Source organism: Microcaecilia unicolor, chromosome 11 (genome assembly GCF_901765095.1).
Source record: "Microcaecilia unicolor chromosome 11, aMicUni1.1, whole genome shotgun sequence".
NCBI lineage: Eukaryota > Metazoa > Chordata > Amphibia > Gymnophiona > Siphonopidae > Microcaecilia > Microcaecilia unicolor.
Window position 1 is genome coordinate 206,136,017 of NC_044041.1, and position 21,323 is coordinate 206,157,339.

General features: G+C 47.1%; 1 protein-coding gene across 1 annotated transcript in view; it reads right to left on the minus strand.

Moving 5' to 3' along the window:
- Positions 1-1,266: 1,266 nt before the first annotated feature.
- ADGRB2 (adhesion G protein-coupled receptor B2) overlaps positions 1,267-21,323 on the minus strand; it is a 150,802-nt gene continuing 130,745 nt past the window's right edge. The window contains exons 23-30 of the mRNA XM_030219619.1: positions 17,056-17,227; positions 16,777-16,872; positions 14,965-15,043; positions 13,214-13,875; positions 5,228-5,263; positions 4,160-4,261; positions 4,000-4,050; positions 1,267-2,563 (exon numbers count right to left, since the gene is read on the minus strand). Coding sequence (XP_030075479.1) covers positions 2,402-2,563; positions 4,000-4,050; positions 4,160-4,261; positions 5,228-5,263; positions 13,214-13,875; positions 14,965-15,043; positions 16,777-16,872; positions 17,056-17,227 — 1,360 coding nt within the window. The 3' untranslated portion in view covers positions 1,267-2,401. The remainder of the gene's footprint in view (positions 2,564-3,999; positions 4,051-4,159; positions 4,262-5,227; positions 5,264-13,213; positions 13,876-14,964; positions 15,044-16,776; positions 16,873-17,055; positions 17,228-21,323) is intronic.

The following is a 21,323-nucleotide window of genomic DNA, read 5'->3' on the forward strand; positions in this document are numbered from 1 at the left end:
GGAGGTACTTCACTTCCTGCTCCCTTGGGTTGTTGCAACCCAAATGCATGACCCCTGAACTTTTCAGAATTCAATCTTACCTGCCAAATTCTAGAGCATTCTCTATGCTTCATTGGATTCCTCCTCATATTATCCGCACCATCAGAGGTATCTACCCTGTTGCAGATAGAGGCGTATTTTCGAAGCTTTGAAAATGAGCCCCTATAGTATCATCTGCAAAGAGGCAAAACTTGCCAGACAGCCCTTCCGCAATATCACTTGCAAAAATATTTTAAAAGAACCAGTGCAAAACCCAATCCTTTGCACCACAGGTAACGTTATCCCTTCCCTCAGAGCAAATTCCATTCACCATTACCTGTTGTCACTTTCCACTCAATGTTTCAAATCCCGTCACTTGATTTTAGCAAAGCCTTTGACACAGCTTCACATAAGTGAATACGAGGCTCATTTTCAAAACACATTACTAAGTTACATAATAACCTATGGAACTTCGTAAGTCTATGTGCTTTGAAAATGAGCCTTTAAGTACACCACATCTAGCAGTCTAGTAAAATCATACTCTCTCAGGTCCTGTATTGTACTATTCCATTTCCATTCATTTCAGACAGGAAGCCCCAATGCCGGTGGCAGGCAGCCTATGAGTGCCGCTGGCACTGCCTGGGCAAAGACTGCAGATGATTTTAAGGTACAGGGGAAGAAAGAGATGCATCAGAAGGGAGACACACCCCCAGTTCAAAATTCCTGGCCCAACACCCTCCCCACCACTTAAAAAAAATCCTTGGTTCCAAGATGGCAGCACTGGGGGGGGGGGGGGCAGAAGTGAGTGAGCACTGCTTCTACCTCTTTTAAGTTATGACCGGAGGAGGGGGTCGGGAGGACCTGGGAGAGGGGGAGGGGTGCCACTAGATACCAAGAAATTACTTCCCAAGGTCTTCTTGCAATTGTTCACAGTCCACGCACCCATCTGAGCAACTTTGGATAGATTTGTGTCATCTACAAATTTAATCACCTTCCTCATTAGTCCCAATTCCAGATCATTTACAAATATAGTACAGATCCTTGTGGACCTCCACTATTCACCTTCCTCCATTGAGCGAATTGGCCAATTAACCCTACTCTCTGTTGTCTATCTATTAATTAGCTTCCAATCCACAACAGAACATTGACAACTCTCAAATTCAAAAGTCTTCTTTTTATTTAATTCTTTCTTTTAAACAAAGTAGTAATATAATTAAACCCCCCCCCCCCCCCGCCCCATGTCTCAGTTATTCATGATTCTGCTGTCACTGGGTCCAAAACATCTGTAAATACAGTTTTATGTCCCAAGAGTGTCACCCTCTGTCCCCAGAACCCCACCAGCAAAGGACATACATATAATTTCCAGCTCCCGCCAGAGCGTTTCCTTGAAGGAAATAATTGAATAGAAGGTTAAGATGGTATCCGTCATCCTGGAGCAGCAGACAGGGAATGTCAATGCAGCCTCCGAACCTCCAGCCTCCCACTGTCAGAGCTCCGGAGTCTCTTTCAGAGGGACGTGTGGGAATGAAACAAGTCTGTCCTCTTCCAATGAAGGGGGAGATCGGACGTAAGAGGGAGGGAGCCAGTCCCTTCCCTTCATGGGACAGAAGCTGTAGGGGTGAAAGGACGGGATAGAGCACTCTCCTGGGGTCCTATGGGGGTAAGGACGTGAAAGATCATGTATAACACAGGACGGCACTGGACCTTAGGCTGGGATGGAGAGAACACATATCCTGGCTGTAGGACCACAGACGTTAGCCAGGCAAAGATCTCGCAGTAAAAAGATTTCATTTAGAAAAAGAAAAAAAGAGAAAGAATCAAACACTGAGTAGTTTTCCCCTGTGCGTTAATTCCAGGACACAAAATATCACCCTCCATCTGCCCCTCTCACAGCAGCGGATGCACCGAGGAGAAAAGGAGCAAGCGGTACACCTCATCCGTGTGAGCATGTGCCGCAGCGGGTACTGTGTCTGCTGTATATGTGTGTGGGGGGGTGAGTGTGTGCATGTGAGTGTCTGTCTGCACATATGTCTTGTGTCTCGTGTGTGTGTGTGTATACTATGTGTACATGGTGTGTTTTTTGAGTGGGCGACTGCATGTGTTGTGTTTTTGGGTGCATGTAGCAGAGTATATTTGGTGTGTCTGTGTAATATTTAGAAATGTGTCCCATCGTGACAAACATTCACACAAGCAGATCAGAGAGCTCCTTCGGAAGTCTCCCTCCCAGGCCAGGCCCAGGGTCTCTTCTCCGGGAGCTTCACACATTTCCCACTAGGAATGTGGAAGAAAAAAAAAACGCTTTCTTCCCTTCATTCTCCAAGTGGCCTTGTGGAGATACATCTGATATCTGTGTACCCTGCAATTATGTTGACGGAAAGTCTTGTTACACCTCTGTCTGGAAGTCCCCGTCAGATAGGTCCATAGAGATGGAGGGTTGTCCCCAATCTCCTCCACAATGCAGTTCCAGTCTCTCTGGTGGTATCAGGGGGTCAGGGGGTGTAGCTCTGAACCTTTCCCAGGCTCGCTGCTGGGGACTGGTCTTCTCCTGTAGGAGAGGGAGAAACAAGGAACGGACCAGTAACCAAAGCTTTACTATGAAGACCAAGTCCATCAGAGCTCCAGCCCCACTGAAACTGGGAATTCCAGTGCAAGCAAACATCTGTATACTGGGAACACTGCATTGCACCATCTGTATGCTACATCTGGGAGTCTGTCACAGAGATGAAAGGAATAAGGAAAGGTATACAAATGTAGGAGAGACCAACTGCATGAGACTGTGAGGGTTCTCCTCCCGCCCAAAAGCCCAGGACACAAACACCAGAGGTGAGGGTGAAACGACTTGCCCAATCTCTCACATAAACAGGCAGTGATGATCTGGGGCACTGGAGAGGAAACAAGACAGGAGTTCTGCATCCCTAAGTTTCAGCAGTAACCACAAGGCATGTTTAGAAAGTATCACAAGTTGTCACATCCCCTTTCTCTGGGCTTAACCTCACCTTTCCCTGCACAAGCAGGCTCACTAGTGATGAGAGCTGTGGGCTGTGAACCAGGGCTCAAATCCTGCTTCTCCTAACGGTGCCCCATTAATTCTTGGGCAAGTCACATCACCCTCCAATGAATTTGGCGGTGAAAATTCAAAGTGAATTAATTGGGCTGCAGAGGATATTCAATTGCAGCAAATTATTCGGGTAGACGGTCATGGTTAGTGCCAGGGCACAGTTATTACCCTGGCACCTGGGTATCTCAATGGTAGCCCTGCCAGGGCCACTGAGAGACTAAGCCGGGCTCGGGACAGGGCCACCGCTGCTGGGCCTGCTCCCCCCCAAGACCACTGTGTAGCCAGACCACAAAACTTGGAGGGAGGACGGAGCCCAAAGTGTGGGGGGCACATTTTGCCCCACCTCCCTGCCTCCTGCCGCAACTTCACATACCTTGGCTTGCGGGGGTCCCCAGTCCCTGCCAGCAGAAGCCTGTCCTCCAGCGCTGTTCTGTGCCGCATTGCCTGCCCTGCAGCTGCTTTTTCTCTCACATCACGCATCAAAATGAGCATGTGTGGCGTGAGGGGGAAAGCAGGGCAGGCAATGCAGCAGAGAACAGCGCTGGAGGACAGGCTTCTGCTGGCAGGGACTAGGGACCCCCGCAAGCCAAGCCAGAGGCCCCAAAGCCCTGTGTCTGCTTCTCCCCAGTGCCGTTTTCTCTGTCCTGCTCCTGTCAGGAAGAAAATCACCCGGGTCCCGTCTGGAGCAGGAGAGAGACAGACCACCGCACTGGACCCTGAGAGGACCCTTGTCGGCCCTGAGCCCTACTTAACATCGGTGATGCCCGGTGACTCCTGGCAAGTTGCTGACTCTCCAGAAATGCAGTGCTGGTACTTGGACAGTGGCTGCCACTGAACATCCAGGTCTGGTTTAAAGAACTCAAGGCCACCGTCTGCGTCAGAATGTAACTCGTACCAAATGCAAAATCTGAAGAGCCACTTACACTGCAAGTTCCCCTGTCGCCTCCGGATGAGATGCTCCAGCGCTTATCTCTCTGCAAAAAGCAACGAAGAAACAGGACTTACAAGAAGAGGCAGCCGGGAGCCTGGGTGGGGAGGGGAAGAACTGGGTTACGGTAGGTACTGAGCGGGCCGGGACCTCACCTTGGAGTCTCTGCTGCCCTCCCGATACCGCTCTAAAGTATGGAACTTGCGGTTCAGCTCGTGATACAGTTCGGAATGGCGCTTCCTTGTGTGCATCACTTTCTGCAAAGGATGGGCCGTAACGTTAGTAACCATCCCAGCACGCTGCAAATACCATCCCCCTCCCAAATCCCCCCCCCCCCCCCCCCCAAGGTGCAGTCTCTCTTCCTCCACCTCAGAACACTGCAATACCATCCCCTTCCCATCACATTAGTACCCCCCTCCCAAATCCTTCCCCCCCCCCCAAGGTGCAGTCTCTCTTCCTCCACCTCAGAACACTGCATTACCACCCCCCTCCCACCCCATACCACCATATTAGTATCCCCCTCCCAAATCCTCCCCCCCCAAGATGCAGTCTCTCTTCCTCCACCTCAGAACACTGCAATACCATCCCCCTCCCACCCTCACAGCACATTCTCTCCCCCTTTCCTACCCCACAACATTGAATTACCATCTCCCTCCCACCCCACTTTGCTGCATTACCATCCCCCTCCTACCCCACCACACTGCAACACTATCTCCTCTCCCCTCACCCACAGTGCATTCTTTCCCCCTTTTCCACCCCACCATACTGAATTATCATCCACCTCCCACCCACCCCATTCACAGTGCATTCTTTGGCTCTGTCTGTTCCTGGTGGTCTGGAGCCACCGGATAACTCAAGTTTACTCACAAACAAAAATCAATGTTTCTAACTATCAAAAGAGACCTTAACTCTTAGAGATGCAAAGTGCTCCAGCACCCAGGACCTCAGGGGATTTCATCAGGACAGCAAGGAGTCAAGGGGGTCCTGCTTTCACCTCATCTTCTAATAAACCCTCCATGAGAACATGCTTTTCGGCTAACTATTGCGATCAGCTACAACACAGAACATACAACTGCAGTCCTAATCTTAGAAAGAAGAAAGAGCCACGACGATCTGACTACAGAAATGTCTCGACACAAAGGTAAGTAAAGATGAGAGACAAGACCAAGTGCCTCAAAAGTTTCCTCTGACAGACTGAGGAAGAGGAAAGGAAGGCAACTTACCTCAAAATCCATGTCCGAGTACCGGAGACGCTTCCTCTGCAGGCAACAGAAAGACAGAGCAAGGCAAACTGAGTTAACGAAAGACCTGACCCAGCCCCCGCCATAGCCAGTGTGCAAGAAGGAAAGCCCAGGACGCCAACATCAGAAGCGGCTCACACAAGACATACAGAAGCATAACGGCCCAACCAAAGACTGCAGCTGCTTGAGTGTCATTGATAAGAACCCATAAGGCCTTCTGTGCAGGCGTGGGGGGTGGGGCAGGGACCCTGCTCTATCTTTTCTCCCTTACAGCTCATGGGTCCTCCATTCTGACAGAAAAATTTTTACTCACTTTCCTCCCTCATAAGAGTACATAAGTATTGCCATTCTGGGAAAGACCAAAGGTCCATCAAGCCCAGCATCCTGTTTCCAACAGTGGCCAATCCAGGCCACAAGTACCTGGCAAGATCCCAAAAAAGTACAAAACATTTTATACTGCTTACCCCAGAAATAGTGGATTTTCCCCAAGTCAATTTAATAATGGTCTACGGACTTCCACTTGAAATTACCCACTTTGCTATACTTAGCCCCTTCCCTATGGAGTTCTCCTGTGTGATCTCAGTATCCAGGTTTAGCACACCCAGGGCTTTTTTTTGAGGGGGTGCTTGTGGGTACTGAGTGCCGGAACCTTTTCCATTGTTTGCTAAAATTGACCCATGGTCCCCAAGTTTTAATGAAAGAGCTCAGGCTGTACACACCAATTCTGCCTTGTCATAGATTCTGTCAATGTTTCCAGGGGGGCCTGGATATTGTGGGGTGGGTTCCTCAGTGATCACCGCACCCTTGAAGGGTGGCCTAGCATTTGAGTACCAGGCACCTTTTTCATTAGTAAAAACAATACTGGTGCTCCAGTCTGGGATTCCCCATCCCACTCCAGTCCTTATCCTGCTGCTCCTGCACCTCAGTGGGAGACTGACACACAGCTGGTGGTAAATCCCAGATGAGGAAACAAAGATGTGACAGGGAATAAGTCCATATACTCCACTCCTTACCCTTATGGTGAGGTCAAAATTCAACAAACAAACTTTCCTTTGCATTTGAATCTTTTGATAAAGAGTTCTGGGATTATCTAGGAACATGACTTGTTTAGTGCAAGCCCATTTACTCCCAGAGATGCCCCTTAATTGTCAATGCATTTGCTTGCCCCTTTGAAGAGTGAGTTTATTCCCCACGCAATCATCTCATGCACGGTTTGCAGGATGAAAATAACTATTTCACTTCTGAAAATTACTCAGAACCCGGCTCTTTCTAGACACTGTGGGCCAAGCAGTGAAATGAGGGAGGGTCAGAAACCTTATCACTGTACTTTGAGTATATTCTTTTGGGTTGAGTGATCAGATGGTCGTATTGATTTTAATTGTATCATATACGTTTTGGATCCGTACACTGCTTAGATGTTTTTCAATAAGGCAGTATATTAATTTAATAAATCAAGTCGAGTGGTAATATTTCAGCTGCTGTGTGTTGGTCTTTATCTCTGTAATATGAATGTGGAGCAGGTTTTTAATACCAAACACCATGATTGTACTGTGTCTGTGCACTGCGTAGCCAGAGACCTACTCTCAAATCGTTCCAGTGCATATTCTCAGTCATTATTCAAAGTGCACCAAGTTGTCCAGGACTCAAATCAGCCCCATGCACAAGTGGTAGGGTTTTTGAAAGATCTGGGTTTAGCTTCTAGCTGGGCTCCTCCACTCCCTGAGAGGGCTGCAGCTGTGGAAGCTATGAAGTCGGAACTCACAGCCCCAGAGAAATAGACACTGATAGCTATTGTGCAATGCTGACACCTAGTGGCAGGAAGAAGCCTGGTGCATTACTGCCGTAGCTAGGTAAAGTGAGTTGAGAGGGGGAAGAAAATAATGCAAAGTCTACAGGGCAAGGGCAAGGCACCTCCTTGTGACTCTGGGCAAGTCACTTAACTCTCCATTGCCCCATGTAAGCCGCATTGAGCCTGCCATGAGTGGGAAAGCGCAGAGTACAAATGTAACAAAATAAAATAGATACTATTGGAGATTCCACATGGAATGTTGCTATTCCACTAAAACATTCCATGTAGAAGGCTGCGCAGGCTTCTGTTTCTGTGAGTCTGACGTGACGTCAGACTCACAGAAGCAGAAGCCTGCGCGGCCACATTGGTGATCTGCAAGGGCTGACTTCTACATGGAATGTTGCTAGTGGAATAGAATCTCAAATAGTAGCAACAGTGGAGGAGTGGCCTAGTGGTTAGGGAGGTGGACTTTGGTCCTGAGGAAGTGAGGAACTGAGTTCGATTCCCGGCACAGGCAGCTCCTTGTGACTCTGGGCGTCACTTAACCCTCCATTGCCCCATGTAAGCCGCATTGAGCCTGCCATGAGTGGGAAAGCGCGGGGTACAAATGTAACAAAAATAAAATAGATACTATTGGAGATTCCACATGGAATGTTGCTATTCCACTAAAACATTCCATGTAGAAGGCTGCGCAGGCTTCTGTTTCTGTGAGTCTGACGTCAGACTCGCAGAAGCCTGCGCGGCCACATTGGTGATCTGCAAGGGCCGACTTCGCTAGTGGAATAGCAACATTCCATGTAGAATCTCAAATAGTAGCAACAGTGGAGGAGTGGCCTAGTGGTTAGGGTGGTGGACTTTGGACCTGAGGAACTGAGTTCAATTCCCACTTCAGGCACAGGCAGCTCCTTGTGACTCTGGGCAAGTCACTTAACCCTCCATTGCCCCATGTAAGCCGCATTGAGCCTGCCATGAGTGGGAAAGCGCAGGGTACAAATGTAATAAAACAAAAAACTGCTTGCAGAAAAAATGTGCATGGTAGAGGCAATGGAGCTCCCGTCCCGGGGCTTTTAGCCAATGTCATTAGCACTATTCTAATACCGAAGTGATGCCGTGGTTTGAAATTTGCTCCTTAAGCAATAACGAAGATGTGCTGATGACAAAGTCAATGCAGTGTCTGCATGTAAATTGCAAAGTCCACCGGGCCTGGGATTTACATGTTGCTTCTGCCCCACTTTGAAAGGGAAAGTGCACAAGCCACTTGCACCTGATTTTGCTGAAAATAACATCTGTGTGCGTACTTTTCCTCCCCCAGGAATGCTGTCTCTTAAACACCTACAAGTCTGGGAGCAAGGAAAGAACAGAGGCTCTTCTAGCTGCACCGAGGCTAAAGTTCAGGAGCCAAATTAAGAGAATAAAGTGAACATCACAGGAAAAGCTGAATATAGCTAAAATTATAAATTGCTGGATATGAAACTCTGCTGTACTCTGACAATAAGACACATCGCATCCTTATTACCAAGGACGGCGGGTGCAGTGCTCGGAGACTCTCGCAAGATCAGAGCAGGAAGGAGCCCGATAGGTCTCCAAAGAACACAAAACAAAATTTAAAGATGGCTGGATCAACCCTGAAGGAGAGAGAGGTTACATAAGAACATAAGAAAAGCCACACCAATGGTCCATCCTGCCCAGTATCCTGCTTCCAACAGTGGCCAATCCAGGTCACAAGTACCTGGCAGAAACCCAAACTGTAGCAACATTCCGGAATCCCACAGACTAACAAGATTCTGGAATCCCATATAGTAGCAAGATTCCAGAATCCCATAGACTAACAAGATTCCGGAATACCAAACAGTAGCAACATTCCATGCTGCCAATCTCAAGGCAAGCAGTGGCTTCTCCATGTCTGTCTCAATAGCAAACTACGGACTTTTCCTCCAGGAACTTGTCCAAGCCTTTTAAAAACCCAGATAAGCTAATCGCAGTTGTAAGGTTGCAAGGATTATACCGGGGAAATAAAGAGAGAGCGGCTGGAAGCAGCTCCATTTAGCAAATACGAATAAGGAAGTGGATGCCAAACAGCATGGCTGACGTTGAAAACTGGCCACATAAGGTTATGTTTATTTCCAGCGGCACTTTGCACATCTTCAGGTAACTTCAAATGGCCACAGCTACATCTGACAACTGGATATATAATTTACACATCTGGCCACTGAGTTTCACCACTGAATTATTAAGCTTTTGTCCTACTTTCTACCTCTTATCACTTCCTTTTTTCCAATGCATAACTGAAAGTTTTGCAAATAAAACGGGCAAAGTTTTGCATAAATCCACCAGCAATTTAAAAAGAAAAAAAAACACCCTTACAAAGCCGGCACCAGTGAAAACTGCCTAAATGTGACGAACACTAAACTGTTCCCCAGTCACAGCGACATTTCTGTGATTGATGGAAAGTCCTGTAGACTCCGATACATTTGCAGAGCAATTTTCAAATAGTCCACTGGGCTGCGAATTATGTGAGTGCTTTTACCTACCCAAATTTTCAAGCACAGTTTCTCTGAAAATAAAGTACTTCTGTATGTTGTACCTGCTCATTTGGATGGATAGTCTGAAGAGGGTTAATTAGAGCACGTCTGTGAAAATGTTATGTCTGCCATGACTAAACATGTTTTCGGACATGCCACTTCCAACAGTTCTGCTCAGGATGTGTGTGTTATGGAAGAGCATGCAAACATTTAGTCAGACTGAGGGAAAGTAATTTTAAAACAGGACAATTTATTCAGTACAGCTTAGAAAATCCCCCCCCCCCCCCCCCCCCCGGTGTTCTACCATCGTCTGGACCAAACAGACTTCAAGCCACTGCTTGCCCTGGGAGTGGTAGCATGGAATGTTGACTGAGTTTCTGTATAGAATGCTGTTACTCTTTGAGATTCGTGGAATATTGCTACTCTTTGAGATTCATGGAATATTGCTATTTTTTGAGATTCTATATGGAATGTTGCTACTCTTTGAGATTATATGGAATGTTGTTACTCTTTGAGGTTCATGGAATGTTGCAACTCAGATTCTATATGGAATGTTGCTACTCTTTCAGATTCTATATAGAATGTTGCTACTCTGAGATTCTATATGGAATGTTGCTACTCTGAGATTTATGGAATATTGCTACTCAGATTCTATATGGAATGTTGCTACTCTTTGAGGTTCATGGCATGTTGCTCCTCTGAGATTCTATATAGAATGTTGCTACTCTGAGATTCTATATGGAATGTTGCTACTCTGAGATTTATGGAATATTGCTACTCAGATTCTATATGGAATGTTGCTACTCTTTGAGGTTCATGGCATGTTGCTCCTCTGAGATTCTATATGGAATGTTGCTACTCTTTGAGGTTCATGGAATGTTGTTACTCTGAGATTCATGGAATGTTGCTACTCTTTCAGATTCTATATGGAATGTTGTTACTCTTTGGGGTTCATGGAATGTTGCTATTCTGAGATTTTATAGGGAATGTTGCTACTCTGAGGTTCATAGAATGTTACTACTATTTGGGTTTCTGCCAAGTACTTGTGACCCGGATTGGCCACTGCTAGAAGCAGGATACTGGGCAAGATGGACCACTGGTCTGACCCAGTATGGCTATTCTTTTGCTCTTAAGTAAGTAAGAATAAGCTTGTTAGCAGGCTGGACTTGGAAACAGTCAGCCATGAGAACCGTGGGGACCGAGGAGGATGTAATGAAGGATCACGCAGGCAGAGGATGAGAACTGGGCAGTATAAACTAAGAAACTGATGAACATCTTGTAATCTGTCTCTGCTGCAGCTGTGCTGAGTCCTGGACAACCCAGTACACTGTGAATAAAGACTAAACATTCTGAAAGTGAGGGCACCGTGGGCTTTTGGACCTGTTGAGAGGGTCTGGGAGGACAGTGAGGTTATACAGTGCTGGGTTACACACAGTGCACATAAGGGCCAAAGGTGTTTCACACAAGACATGGAGCAAATTCAGAGTGGAAAAGCTGAGACACAATCAAATAGTCACAAATACACAGAAGAGAGTGACAGATGTGCCCTGTGGGAGCAACAATCCAACCGCCCACACTGATGCAAAGTCAAGTACAGAGATGCTTTTGCATTGATTATTGCTGTAGGAAAACGTACCCCGAGAGACCTGCGCCTACCATTATACATTTTCCCTGGAAAGTAACACAGTAAATGACACCTGAGCAGTCCATCCAGCCCACCCAGCAAGGTGACCACTTCTTCATGAATAAATATTAGTATCCTTAATCTCTCTTTCTCCCTGTCAATTTTGGGGCATAGACCGTAAAGGTTTGCCTGGCACCAGTCCTACTTCCCAGGGGGTTGATATTCAAAGTGATTTGGTTCCTCAGTGACGTACCAAGGGCGGGGCAGTGGGAGCTGTCCACTCCGGGTGTGAGGAGCAGCTGTGTGACTGTCAGCTCTGCCGGTTCCCTGCTCCATCTGACGTTGCTTCCTGTTCCGGGGCAGGAAACTGGCGGAGCCGACAGCCATGCGGCTGCTCCCTGCATCCCCAGGAAGTGATGCGCCAGGGGTTGGTGTGCCACGTGGGTGATGTGCCGGGGGGGGGGTGATGTTCCGGGGGGTGACCCGCCATGGGGGTGATGCTCCAGGAGGGTGATGCGCCAGGGGGGGGGGGTGATGTGCCAGGAGGGTGATGCACCAGGCGGGTAACGCACCTGATGGGTGAAGGTGATGTGCTGGGGGAGCGATGTGCCAGGGGGGTGATGCGCCAGGGGGGGGGTAACGTACCTGGGGGGTGAAGGTGTTGTGACGGGGGGGTGATGCGCCAGGAGGTTGATGCGCCAGGGGGGTGAAAGTGATGTGCTGGGGGGGTGATGCACCACGGGGGTAATGCACCTGGGGGGGGGGTGAAGGTGATGTGCCGGAGGGGGGTGATGCGCCAGGTGGGGTGCATAGCGATGATCCGCCCTATGTGGCAGCCGACACAGGAATGCCACTGCAGCTCCTGGCTGGTTACATCGCTTGTTCAGGGCTAACTGGTTATATTCAGTGGCTCTTAACTGGTTAGTGTTACTGAAAATGTCCGATCAGCACCCAACTCAGAACCGGTTATTTTGGGGGCGGAGTCAGCACTTGGCCAATTAAATACCAATGTTCAGCATTTAAGCAGCCAAGGTAACTGCCGAAAAGTCAGTCCTATCTGTATGTAGTTACTGCTGAATATTGCACTTAACCGGCTATGGCACTGTAAACTCAGAAATTCAATGCCAGAGCCCCAACATGACTCGGCACTGAATTTCCAGTAATAACGCCAGCGGCTGAATATCGACCCACTGCTTTTTAACCAGGTATTTGCTAACCTGCTCTAATTGACAGATTATTTTTATAATTTTGTTATCCTCGATTCGCTGGGTTTATTTCTTTGTTCCTAGTCCTGGATAGTTTTGCTGTCTTTTCAATCCCCTCCTATGTAATTTGTCAGAATGTTACTGGCACTGAAACGTCCACGTTCTGAATAGAAATGAATAAAAATGATTGCTCCTCTCTCCTGTCACCTGCACATGTCCTGGGGATGCAGGAAAAATATGCACCTGGGCAAATCTGCAAGAGTCCGTTTCTGACTCTGGAAATGTCCCCCACCCCACCCCCAGGTCTCTTCTCCTGCTTCCCTACCTTCTGCCCACGCCTTATTCATAGCAATCTTGCACCAGTCCGGGGTTTTGAGCTTCAATCTTGCAGTTTAACAGCTCATTTTGCTTCTACACTGAGTGCAGCCCAGCCATTGGATACCCAGGTTCTAATTCCACCTCCAGACTGAATCACTGTGATCCTGTGATCTATTTTATGCTACCAAAATATTAAAAGCTTATTGCTCATAAGTTAGACTCTGTAGCTAATAGGAAGGTTACCAGGGTCATTCTGGGTGAACAGCCCAGAAGAAACATTTAATCCAGATACTGAGGGACAAGGGCTCTGAGCACCTCACTGTCTGCAACATGCCAGGATTTATTCTCAGATCCGTACATATGCAGCACCCTGCAGGGATTTGGATTCTCAGCAATCTAAGAGCTGCAGTGTGCCGTCTCCCTCACTCACCCCACCACAGCCGCAAATATTGGGGTCTAGGGCCAGAAATTTGTCAGCACTGGCACACGGCAGCAGAAACTATGTCTTACCTGCAAGGAGCCGCTGGCGTGAGCCGGACCTGGGACAGTACGAGGCATGGTCCGGCTGCGCTCTGTCACCTCTGACCCCAGGACCTGCCGGACCACAGGGTGCTGCTTGAATTGAAGGCTGTACTGGTGCTTCACTGGGCCATAGGGCTGCTGCATGTTCATATTGATGTGGTCCACGGAAAGAAAGCTGGGGTAGCCCTCAGCTTCACTTGATCTCTGCCCCTTGGCAATGCTGGCCATCTCCTGCAGGGTCAGGTTTCTTCTGCCCTCCTCCCTGGAGAAGGGCTTCAGGCTGAGAGTCCTCCGGGGAAGTACCATGTAGTCACTCTCCAGGGACTGCTCCTGAGTCCTCATCCAGCCCATATCCAGTGACCGCAGACTGTTCCCTCTGCACAAGTACATGGGGCCTGGGGGCTCCAGGTTCACCTCTTTTTTGGCTGGTGGGTCGCTGAACTCATTTAATACTTTCAGAGGTTTCTGACCCAGCTTTGGCTGTTGGAGCCGGAGGCTACCAGCTGTCAGGATGTTTCCAGGCAATGCAGAGAAGCTGATACCCTCACTGCCGAGGTTCAGTTTGGTATCTTCGTCATCGTCCAGGGAGATGCGTGATAAAGTCCCTGCAATGGTAGCTGGATTACACATGTTCATCCCTTTAAAAAGGACTGAGATGAAGGGAACAGAAAAGATAGGGATCAGACACCGTGATGCTCCCGCACTCAACTGCCCCATATTGAGTCACGCAGGTCCCCTGCTCACTGCCCCATGCTGAATCACGCAGGTCCCCCGCTCACTGCCCCATGCTGAATCACGCAGGTCCCCCACTCACTGTCCCATGCTGAGTCCTATGGGTCCCACACTTACTGCCCCATGCTAGGTCACACAGATCCTACACTCACTGCCATGTGCTGAGTCACGCAGGTCCCCCACTCACTGCCCCATATTGAGTCACGCAGGTCCCCCGCTCACTGCCCCATGCTGAATCACGCAGGTCCCCCACTCACTGCCCCATGCTGAGTCCTATGGGTCCCACACTTACTGCCCCATGCTAGGTCACACAGATCCTACACTCACTGCCATGTGCTGAGTCACGCAGGTCCCCCACTCACTGCCCCATATTGAGTCACGCAGGTCCCCCGCTCACTGCCCCATGCTGAATCACGCAGGTCCCCCACTCACTGCCCCATGCTGAATCACGCAGGTCCCCCACTCACTGCCCCATGTTCAGTAACACAGATCCCCTACTCACTGCCCCATGCTGAGTCCTATGGGTCCCACACTTACTGCCCCATGCTAGGTCACACAGATCCTACACTCACTGCCATGTGCTGAGTCACGCAGGTCCCCCACTCACTGCCCCATATTGAGTCACGCAGGTCCCCCACTCACTGCCCCATGATGAGTAACACAGGTCCCACACTCAGTGCCCCATACTGAGTCCTATGGGTCCCACACTCACTGCCCCATGCTAGGTCACACAGATCCTACACTCACTGCCATGTGCTGAGTCACGCAGGTCCCCCACTCACTGCCCCATATTGAGTCCTATGGATCTGACACTCACTGCCCTGTGCTGAGTCCTATGGGTCCCCCACATTCACAGTGTATGATCAGTAAAACCGAACTTGTCACATCGAGGCGTGAAGGCAGCAATCTTGCTATTATCTGAACTATGGTGAAACCTTTCAGTGAGATGAGGACTCCGGGTTTCTAGACTGGGGCAGGAATTTTACTTCAGCCCCTCCAGCACCTACCTGTTTCCCCGTGTGCTGTGTACCACGAAGACTTTTCAGTGGTCTGGCAGGTCAGATCTATGTCTTTCTCAAAATCCGTCTATAAAAACACAGAGAGAACAAGAGGGGAGAGAGAAATGGGGACATATCGAAGAAAGGAAGGAGAAAGACAGATAGAAGTGTTGCAATCAAACTGGTGATCTTGTTTCAAGAAACAGGCAAATTAATGCCTATACACATACATACATATAAGCACATACACTCACATATATTATATACATGCACATATACACATATATAAACACACAGACACACAAACATACACGCAGAAACACATATATATACACACATATATATATATACACACACCACACGCACTCATGCACAAGCATATATACACATGCATACACACGCACTCATGCACACACAAACATATATACACATGCATACACACGCATCACACACATACATACATCATATATACAAATATACACACACACCACAAACATATATATATGCGTGGACACACATATACACCACACACACTCATAAATATACACACACCCATATATACACATACAAATACAGACACACATACAAACACATCACACTTACATATATACACATACACACATGCGTACACACACTCATACATATAAACACACCCATATATACACATATATATACAGACACACATACAAACACATCACACGTACATATATACACATACACACATGCGTACACACACACCACACACATGTACATTCACAGACATCACACACATATAGTGTGAATAATAAACTAAACACACACACATGTACATACACATGCATACATACACACATATATACATATACATACATCACATATACAAATATACACACACACACCACAAACCACAGACATATATATATATGCGTGGACACACATATACACCACACACACTCATACATATACACATACCCATATATACACATACTTATACAGACACTTACAAACACATCACATATACATATATACACATACAAACATATGCGTACACACACCACACACATGTGCATTCATAGACATCACACACATATATAGACAAAGACATACACACTACACAGGCACATATACATCACACACACATATATATATATACAAACACATACACACATATATACACATACATATAGTGTGAATAATAAACTAAACACACACACATATATAAACACATGCATACATACACATATATACATATACACACATCACATATACATGCACAAACATATATACAACACACACACAAATACATCACTCACACGCACGAACACCACATGCACTCATGCATACACACTGTATACACATACACATCACATACACATATATACACACACCACAAACCACACACACAGACACACATATACACCACACAGTCATACATACACACACATGTATACACATATATACAGACACACATACACACACATCCCACATATATATATATATATATATATATATATATATATATATATATATATATATATACATACACCACATATGCATACACACATATCACACACACATGCATTCACAGACATCACACACAAATACATGTATATACAAACACACACACACTCACACATATATACACATACACTACACACAATCTCACATATACATCACACACAGCACACATGGACACATATACACCACACAGGCCCATACCTCTTTTCATCAGCACTTTGGCAATGACAAGACAGTCAGCACACGTCTAACACACCAGCACATGTCCCATTATACACTGACAGTAACTTGCCCAGGGTCACCTTCTCCTCATTCCATACTCACCATGAGTTGCACCTGTCCATTCTTACAGGAATCGGGGGAATTCTCACTCTCCTCACTCTTGCACACTCCAGTCTGACATCTCACCACCTCCTGGACCTAGATCCCACCATCAGGAGACACTGCAGTTACCTGTGGGTCAATGGCCCCTTCCCCATACCCCATTCAAATGCTGCAGTCTTGTGCCCCCAAGCTGATTTGTCTGGCCACAGGGAAGCTATGGGGAAAGGGTGACGAGAAGGGACGGCTACACGACACACAGGAGCCCACAAACCCTCTCACCTCTCTTCGTAAGAAGCCATGAATGGTGAGGATCACAACCCCCTGAACAGAGTTAAATATGGCAAAAAGGACCTGGAACAGGATGGAGCGTCTGTCTGTCATGGCCAGGACTGCGGACATCCAAGTCAGAGCGAGTAGTGGCAGAACCACGCAGGAGCTCCAGAGCGAGGACCTAGTGAGGGAGGCAGATGTCAGAATCCAGCAGCCACAGAGGGTAAACAACACCAGTTATCCCTGTCTGTACTGAGTGTGCCAGGGAGACCCTGGAGAGGGAGGAGACTGCAGATCGAATCCACTCCTGTGATATCTGCTTTGAAAACTTTGATCATATCTCTCCAGTACTGTTGTGTCTTCATGAGTTGCCAGTTGGCCGGAGAAGCCAATTTCTGTGCTTATAGTTAATTTTTTAAGCCATTTGTTTAACAATGGATATGGAGTTATTCTCGCATTTTGAGTTTCAGGTGCTTTAATCGTTGTTTATTCTCTGGTCACAAAGAATGATACAGGGCAAATTCTTTTTTTTATATAGATGCTCATGTTTTAATGTGTTCTTTTCTGTATTGCTATTTTATAAATGTGCTTTTGTTAACTGCACAGAGGTAGTAAGAATGTATAAATATAATAAATGACATGAAATGAGAGAGCAAGTCAAGCATCAGCAGCCTCGTCCACTGTTTGTTCATACACAGACTGTGCTCAGGGAGTCTTCAGGGGCGTAGCCAGATGGTCAAATTTCGGTGGGCCTGAGCCCAAGGTGGGTGGGCATGGAATTCACATCCCCCCCAATCCCCCTCTGGTTTGCTCCTCTCTCCACCCTTCCCTGCCCACAGACCCCAAATATTAAATACTTGAGCAGGCAGGGATTCCCAAACCCTGCTTCCTGAAGATTTCCTCCTCCTCGAGCAGCCAGCACTCTTCCAAATGGCAGCCGGCAGCACTTGCCTCAAACTGATGCTACTACCGGCTTGTCATGCATGCTCAGTGCTTATGCATGTGCAAAAACTGAGCATGTGCAGAAGGGCCGGTCTCCAGGCAATTGCCGTTGGCTGACATTTGGAAGAGCGCTGGTGCCCAAGGAGAGAAAATCTTCAGCTGGCAAGGTTTGGGGATCCCCACCAGCCACAGCAAGAGTGTCACAATTTGGGTGAGCCTGCCAGGCCCACCTGTGGCTACGCCACTGGTCTAGATACATTTGGGATGTTATCCTTAGCTGATGTAGGAACAGCAGGAAGAGCAGAACCCTCCTTCCATGCACATTTACCCCTTCAGGTACACCCCAGGGAATTCTGTGATTACGTGTGTGCAAAACATCATTAATAAACACACACATAACTGTGCAAACTGTACAATCCAGTGGGTGAAGGAAAGCAGAAACATCCACATCCATTTATCCTCACATTGGCCAAGCAAAAGAGAAGACACAGCTGCCGCCTCAGCCTAACCAAAGCTCAGCTTCAGTGCCGAGTTTCCTCCACTCAACCCCGTCTCCTCCAGCCACGCTCCTGTGAGTCATCAGACCACCGGCACCACTGGACCACGGTGAGCTCAGGATCACCTCCTCTCAGCCCTTTAAAAAACACTGAGGGAACATGTGCCACATGGCTGGTGGGGAGGCCGAGCCTTGCCAGCCTAACAAGCACACTGAAGAAATAGAGCAACACCAGACAAGCCAAAGAGCTCTGCAGTGCAACTGGCAGGGGGGTCAGATCTGCCAGCCAAGGCAGAGATGGAGCTACAAACCTTGGATGAGGAAGCATGTCAAAGAGGGAGGGAGGATGAAACGGAGAAAAGTGTAGGCAGATAAAGACCACCCCTCAGGCTAGCTTCTGTTACTTAGGCGTAATTCTTAATTCTTCCTTATCTCTTTTGCCACATCTGTCCAAAATTAGTTTCTTGGTTTCTTGTCACCTATGAGCGATTTGCCATCTCTTTGATTCCAATCAGTTTCACTATCCAAATAAGGCCACTCAAAAACACTGCAGGGTACCGCAACATTATCCAAATAAAGCCACTGAAAATCAGTGCAATGCACCACAGTGCTATCTACATAATGCCACCGACATTCATTGCAGTGCACCGCAGTGCTATCTAAATAACGCTACTGGAAATCATTGCAGTGCACTGTAGCATTACCCAAATAAAGTCACTGAAAATCATTGCAGTGCACCGCAGCACTATCCAAACACCACAACTGGAAATCATTGCAGTGCACCGCAGCACTATCCAAATAATGCCATGCCACTGAAAATCATTGCAGTGTACTGCAGTGCTATCTAAATAATGCTACTGGAAATCATTGCAGTGCACTGTAGCACTACCCAAATAAAGCCACTGAAAATCATTGTAGTGCACCGCAGCACTATCCAAACACCACAACTGGAAATCATTGCAGTGCACCACAGCACTATCCAAATAAGGCCACTCAAAAACATTGCAGGGTACCACAGCATTATCCAAATAAAGCCACTGGAAATCAGTGCAATGCACCACAGTGCTATATACATAATGCCACCGACATTCATTGCAGTGCACCGCAGCACTATCCAAATAACACCATGCCACTGAAAATCAGTGCAGTGTACTGCAGTGCTATCTAAATAACGCTACTGGAAATCATTGCAGTGCACTGTAGCATTACCCAAATAAAGCCACTGAAAATCATTGCAATGCACCATTGTTGCCACTGAAAATCACTGCAATGCACCAATGTTGCCACTGAAAATCATTGCAGTGCACCGCAGCACTATCCAAACACCACAACTGGAAATCATTGCAGTGCACCACAGCACTATCCAAATAACACCATTAAAAATCATTGCTGTGCACCATTGTTGCCACTGAAAATCGTTGCAATGCACCAATGTTGCCACTGAAAATCATTGCAGTGCACTGTAGCACTATCCAAACACCACAACTGGAAATCATTGCAGTGCACCACAGCACTATCCAAATAACACCATTAAAAATCATTGCTGTGCACCATTGTTGCCACTGAAAATCATTGCAATGCACCAATGTTGCCACTGAAAATCATTGCAGTGCACTGTAGCACTATCCAAACACCACAACTGGAAATCATTGCAGTGCACCACAGCACTATCCAAATAAGGCCACTCAAAAACATTGCAGAGTACCACAGCATTATCCAAATAAATCCACTGAAAATCATAGCAGTGCACTGCAATGCTATCCAAATAACACCACAGCAATCAGTGCAGTGCACCACAGTATTATCCAAAGAACATCACTGGAAATCATTGCAGTGTACCACAACATTGTCCAAATAACACCACTGAAAATCATTGAAGTGCACTGCAGCGCTGTCTAAGTAATGCCACTGAAAATCATTGCAGTGCACCATTGTCACCACTGAAAATCATTGCAGTGCACTGCAGTACTATCCAAATAACACCAGGTCTATCTAAATAGCACCACAGAAAATCATTGCAGTACGCTGCAGCGCTGTCTAAATGCAGTGCAGGAGCAAAACAGCAGCTATGGCGGTCCACAGGCAGAGCAACAGCGGGTCCCCAGAGTTATTCAATTAATGACAATATTCGTTCTGTAACTGTGTAACTATCCAGATGAAGTTAGGAAACCTAAAGAGCTGTTTGGACTTTATCCGGTTACCCATCCAGATAGGGGGCTGAATATTGTTGCTATCCAGACAGTGCCCTATCCGGATATCCAGCCCCTGCTGCTGCGCAGATAAGGGGGCTGAATTTTCAGATTTATTTTAGCCACAGTGGCTGGTGATTAAAAAATACACTGACTGTCAGGCCTGCTTATTTTGGGGGATAGGCTTGATAAAGGTGGTTTTACAAAAGAATTTGCTGGCATGGACCTGAGGATTTCAGAAGTTCCTCAAGTGTCAGTTCGTTAGGGCCTTATTCTGTTTGAGGATTTATATTCTGCCTGATTTCACAATGGATTCAAGGCAGAGTACAATCGAGAAAGTCTTCTATAGAAAGAGGAGGCATCTGTCTCCCCCTATCCACCAGAATCTTTTCACGTTCAGCTTTTTCCACTATTTTGTGTAGCCTGTAAAAACAGAAGGCATTACATTTGCATAATTTTGTAAAATTATGATTTTTTTTGACACATAATCCCTTGGGATGTATCCACAGATGGGGAAAGAAGATACCAGTTAAGTACATAAGTATTGCCATACTGGGACAGACCAAAGGTCCATCAAGCCCAGCATCCTGTTTCCAACAGTGGCCAATCCAGGTCGCAAGTACCTGGCAAGATCCCAAAACAGTACAATA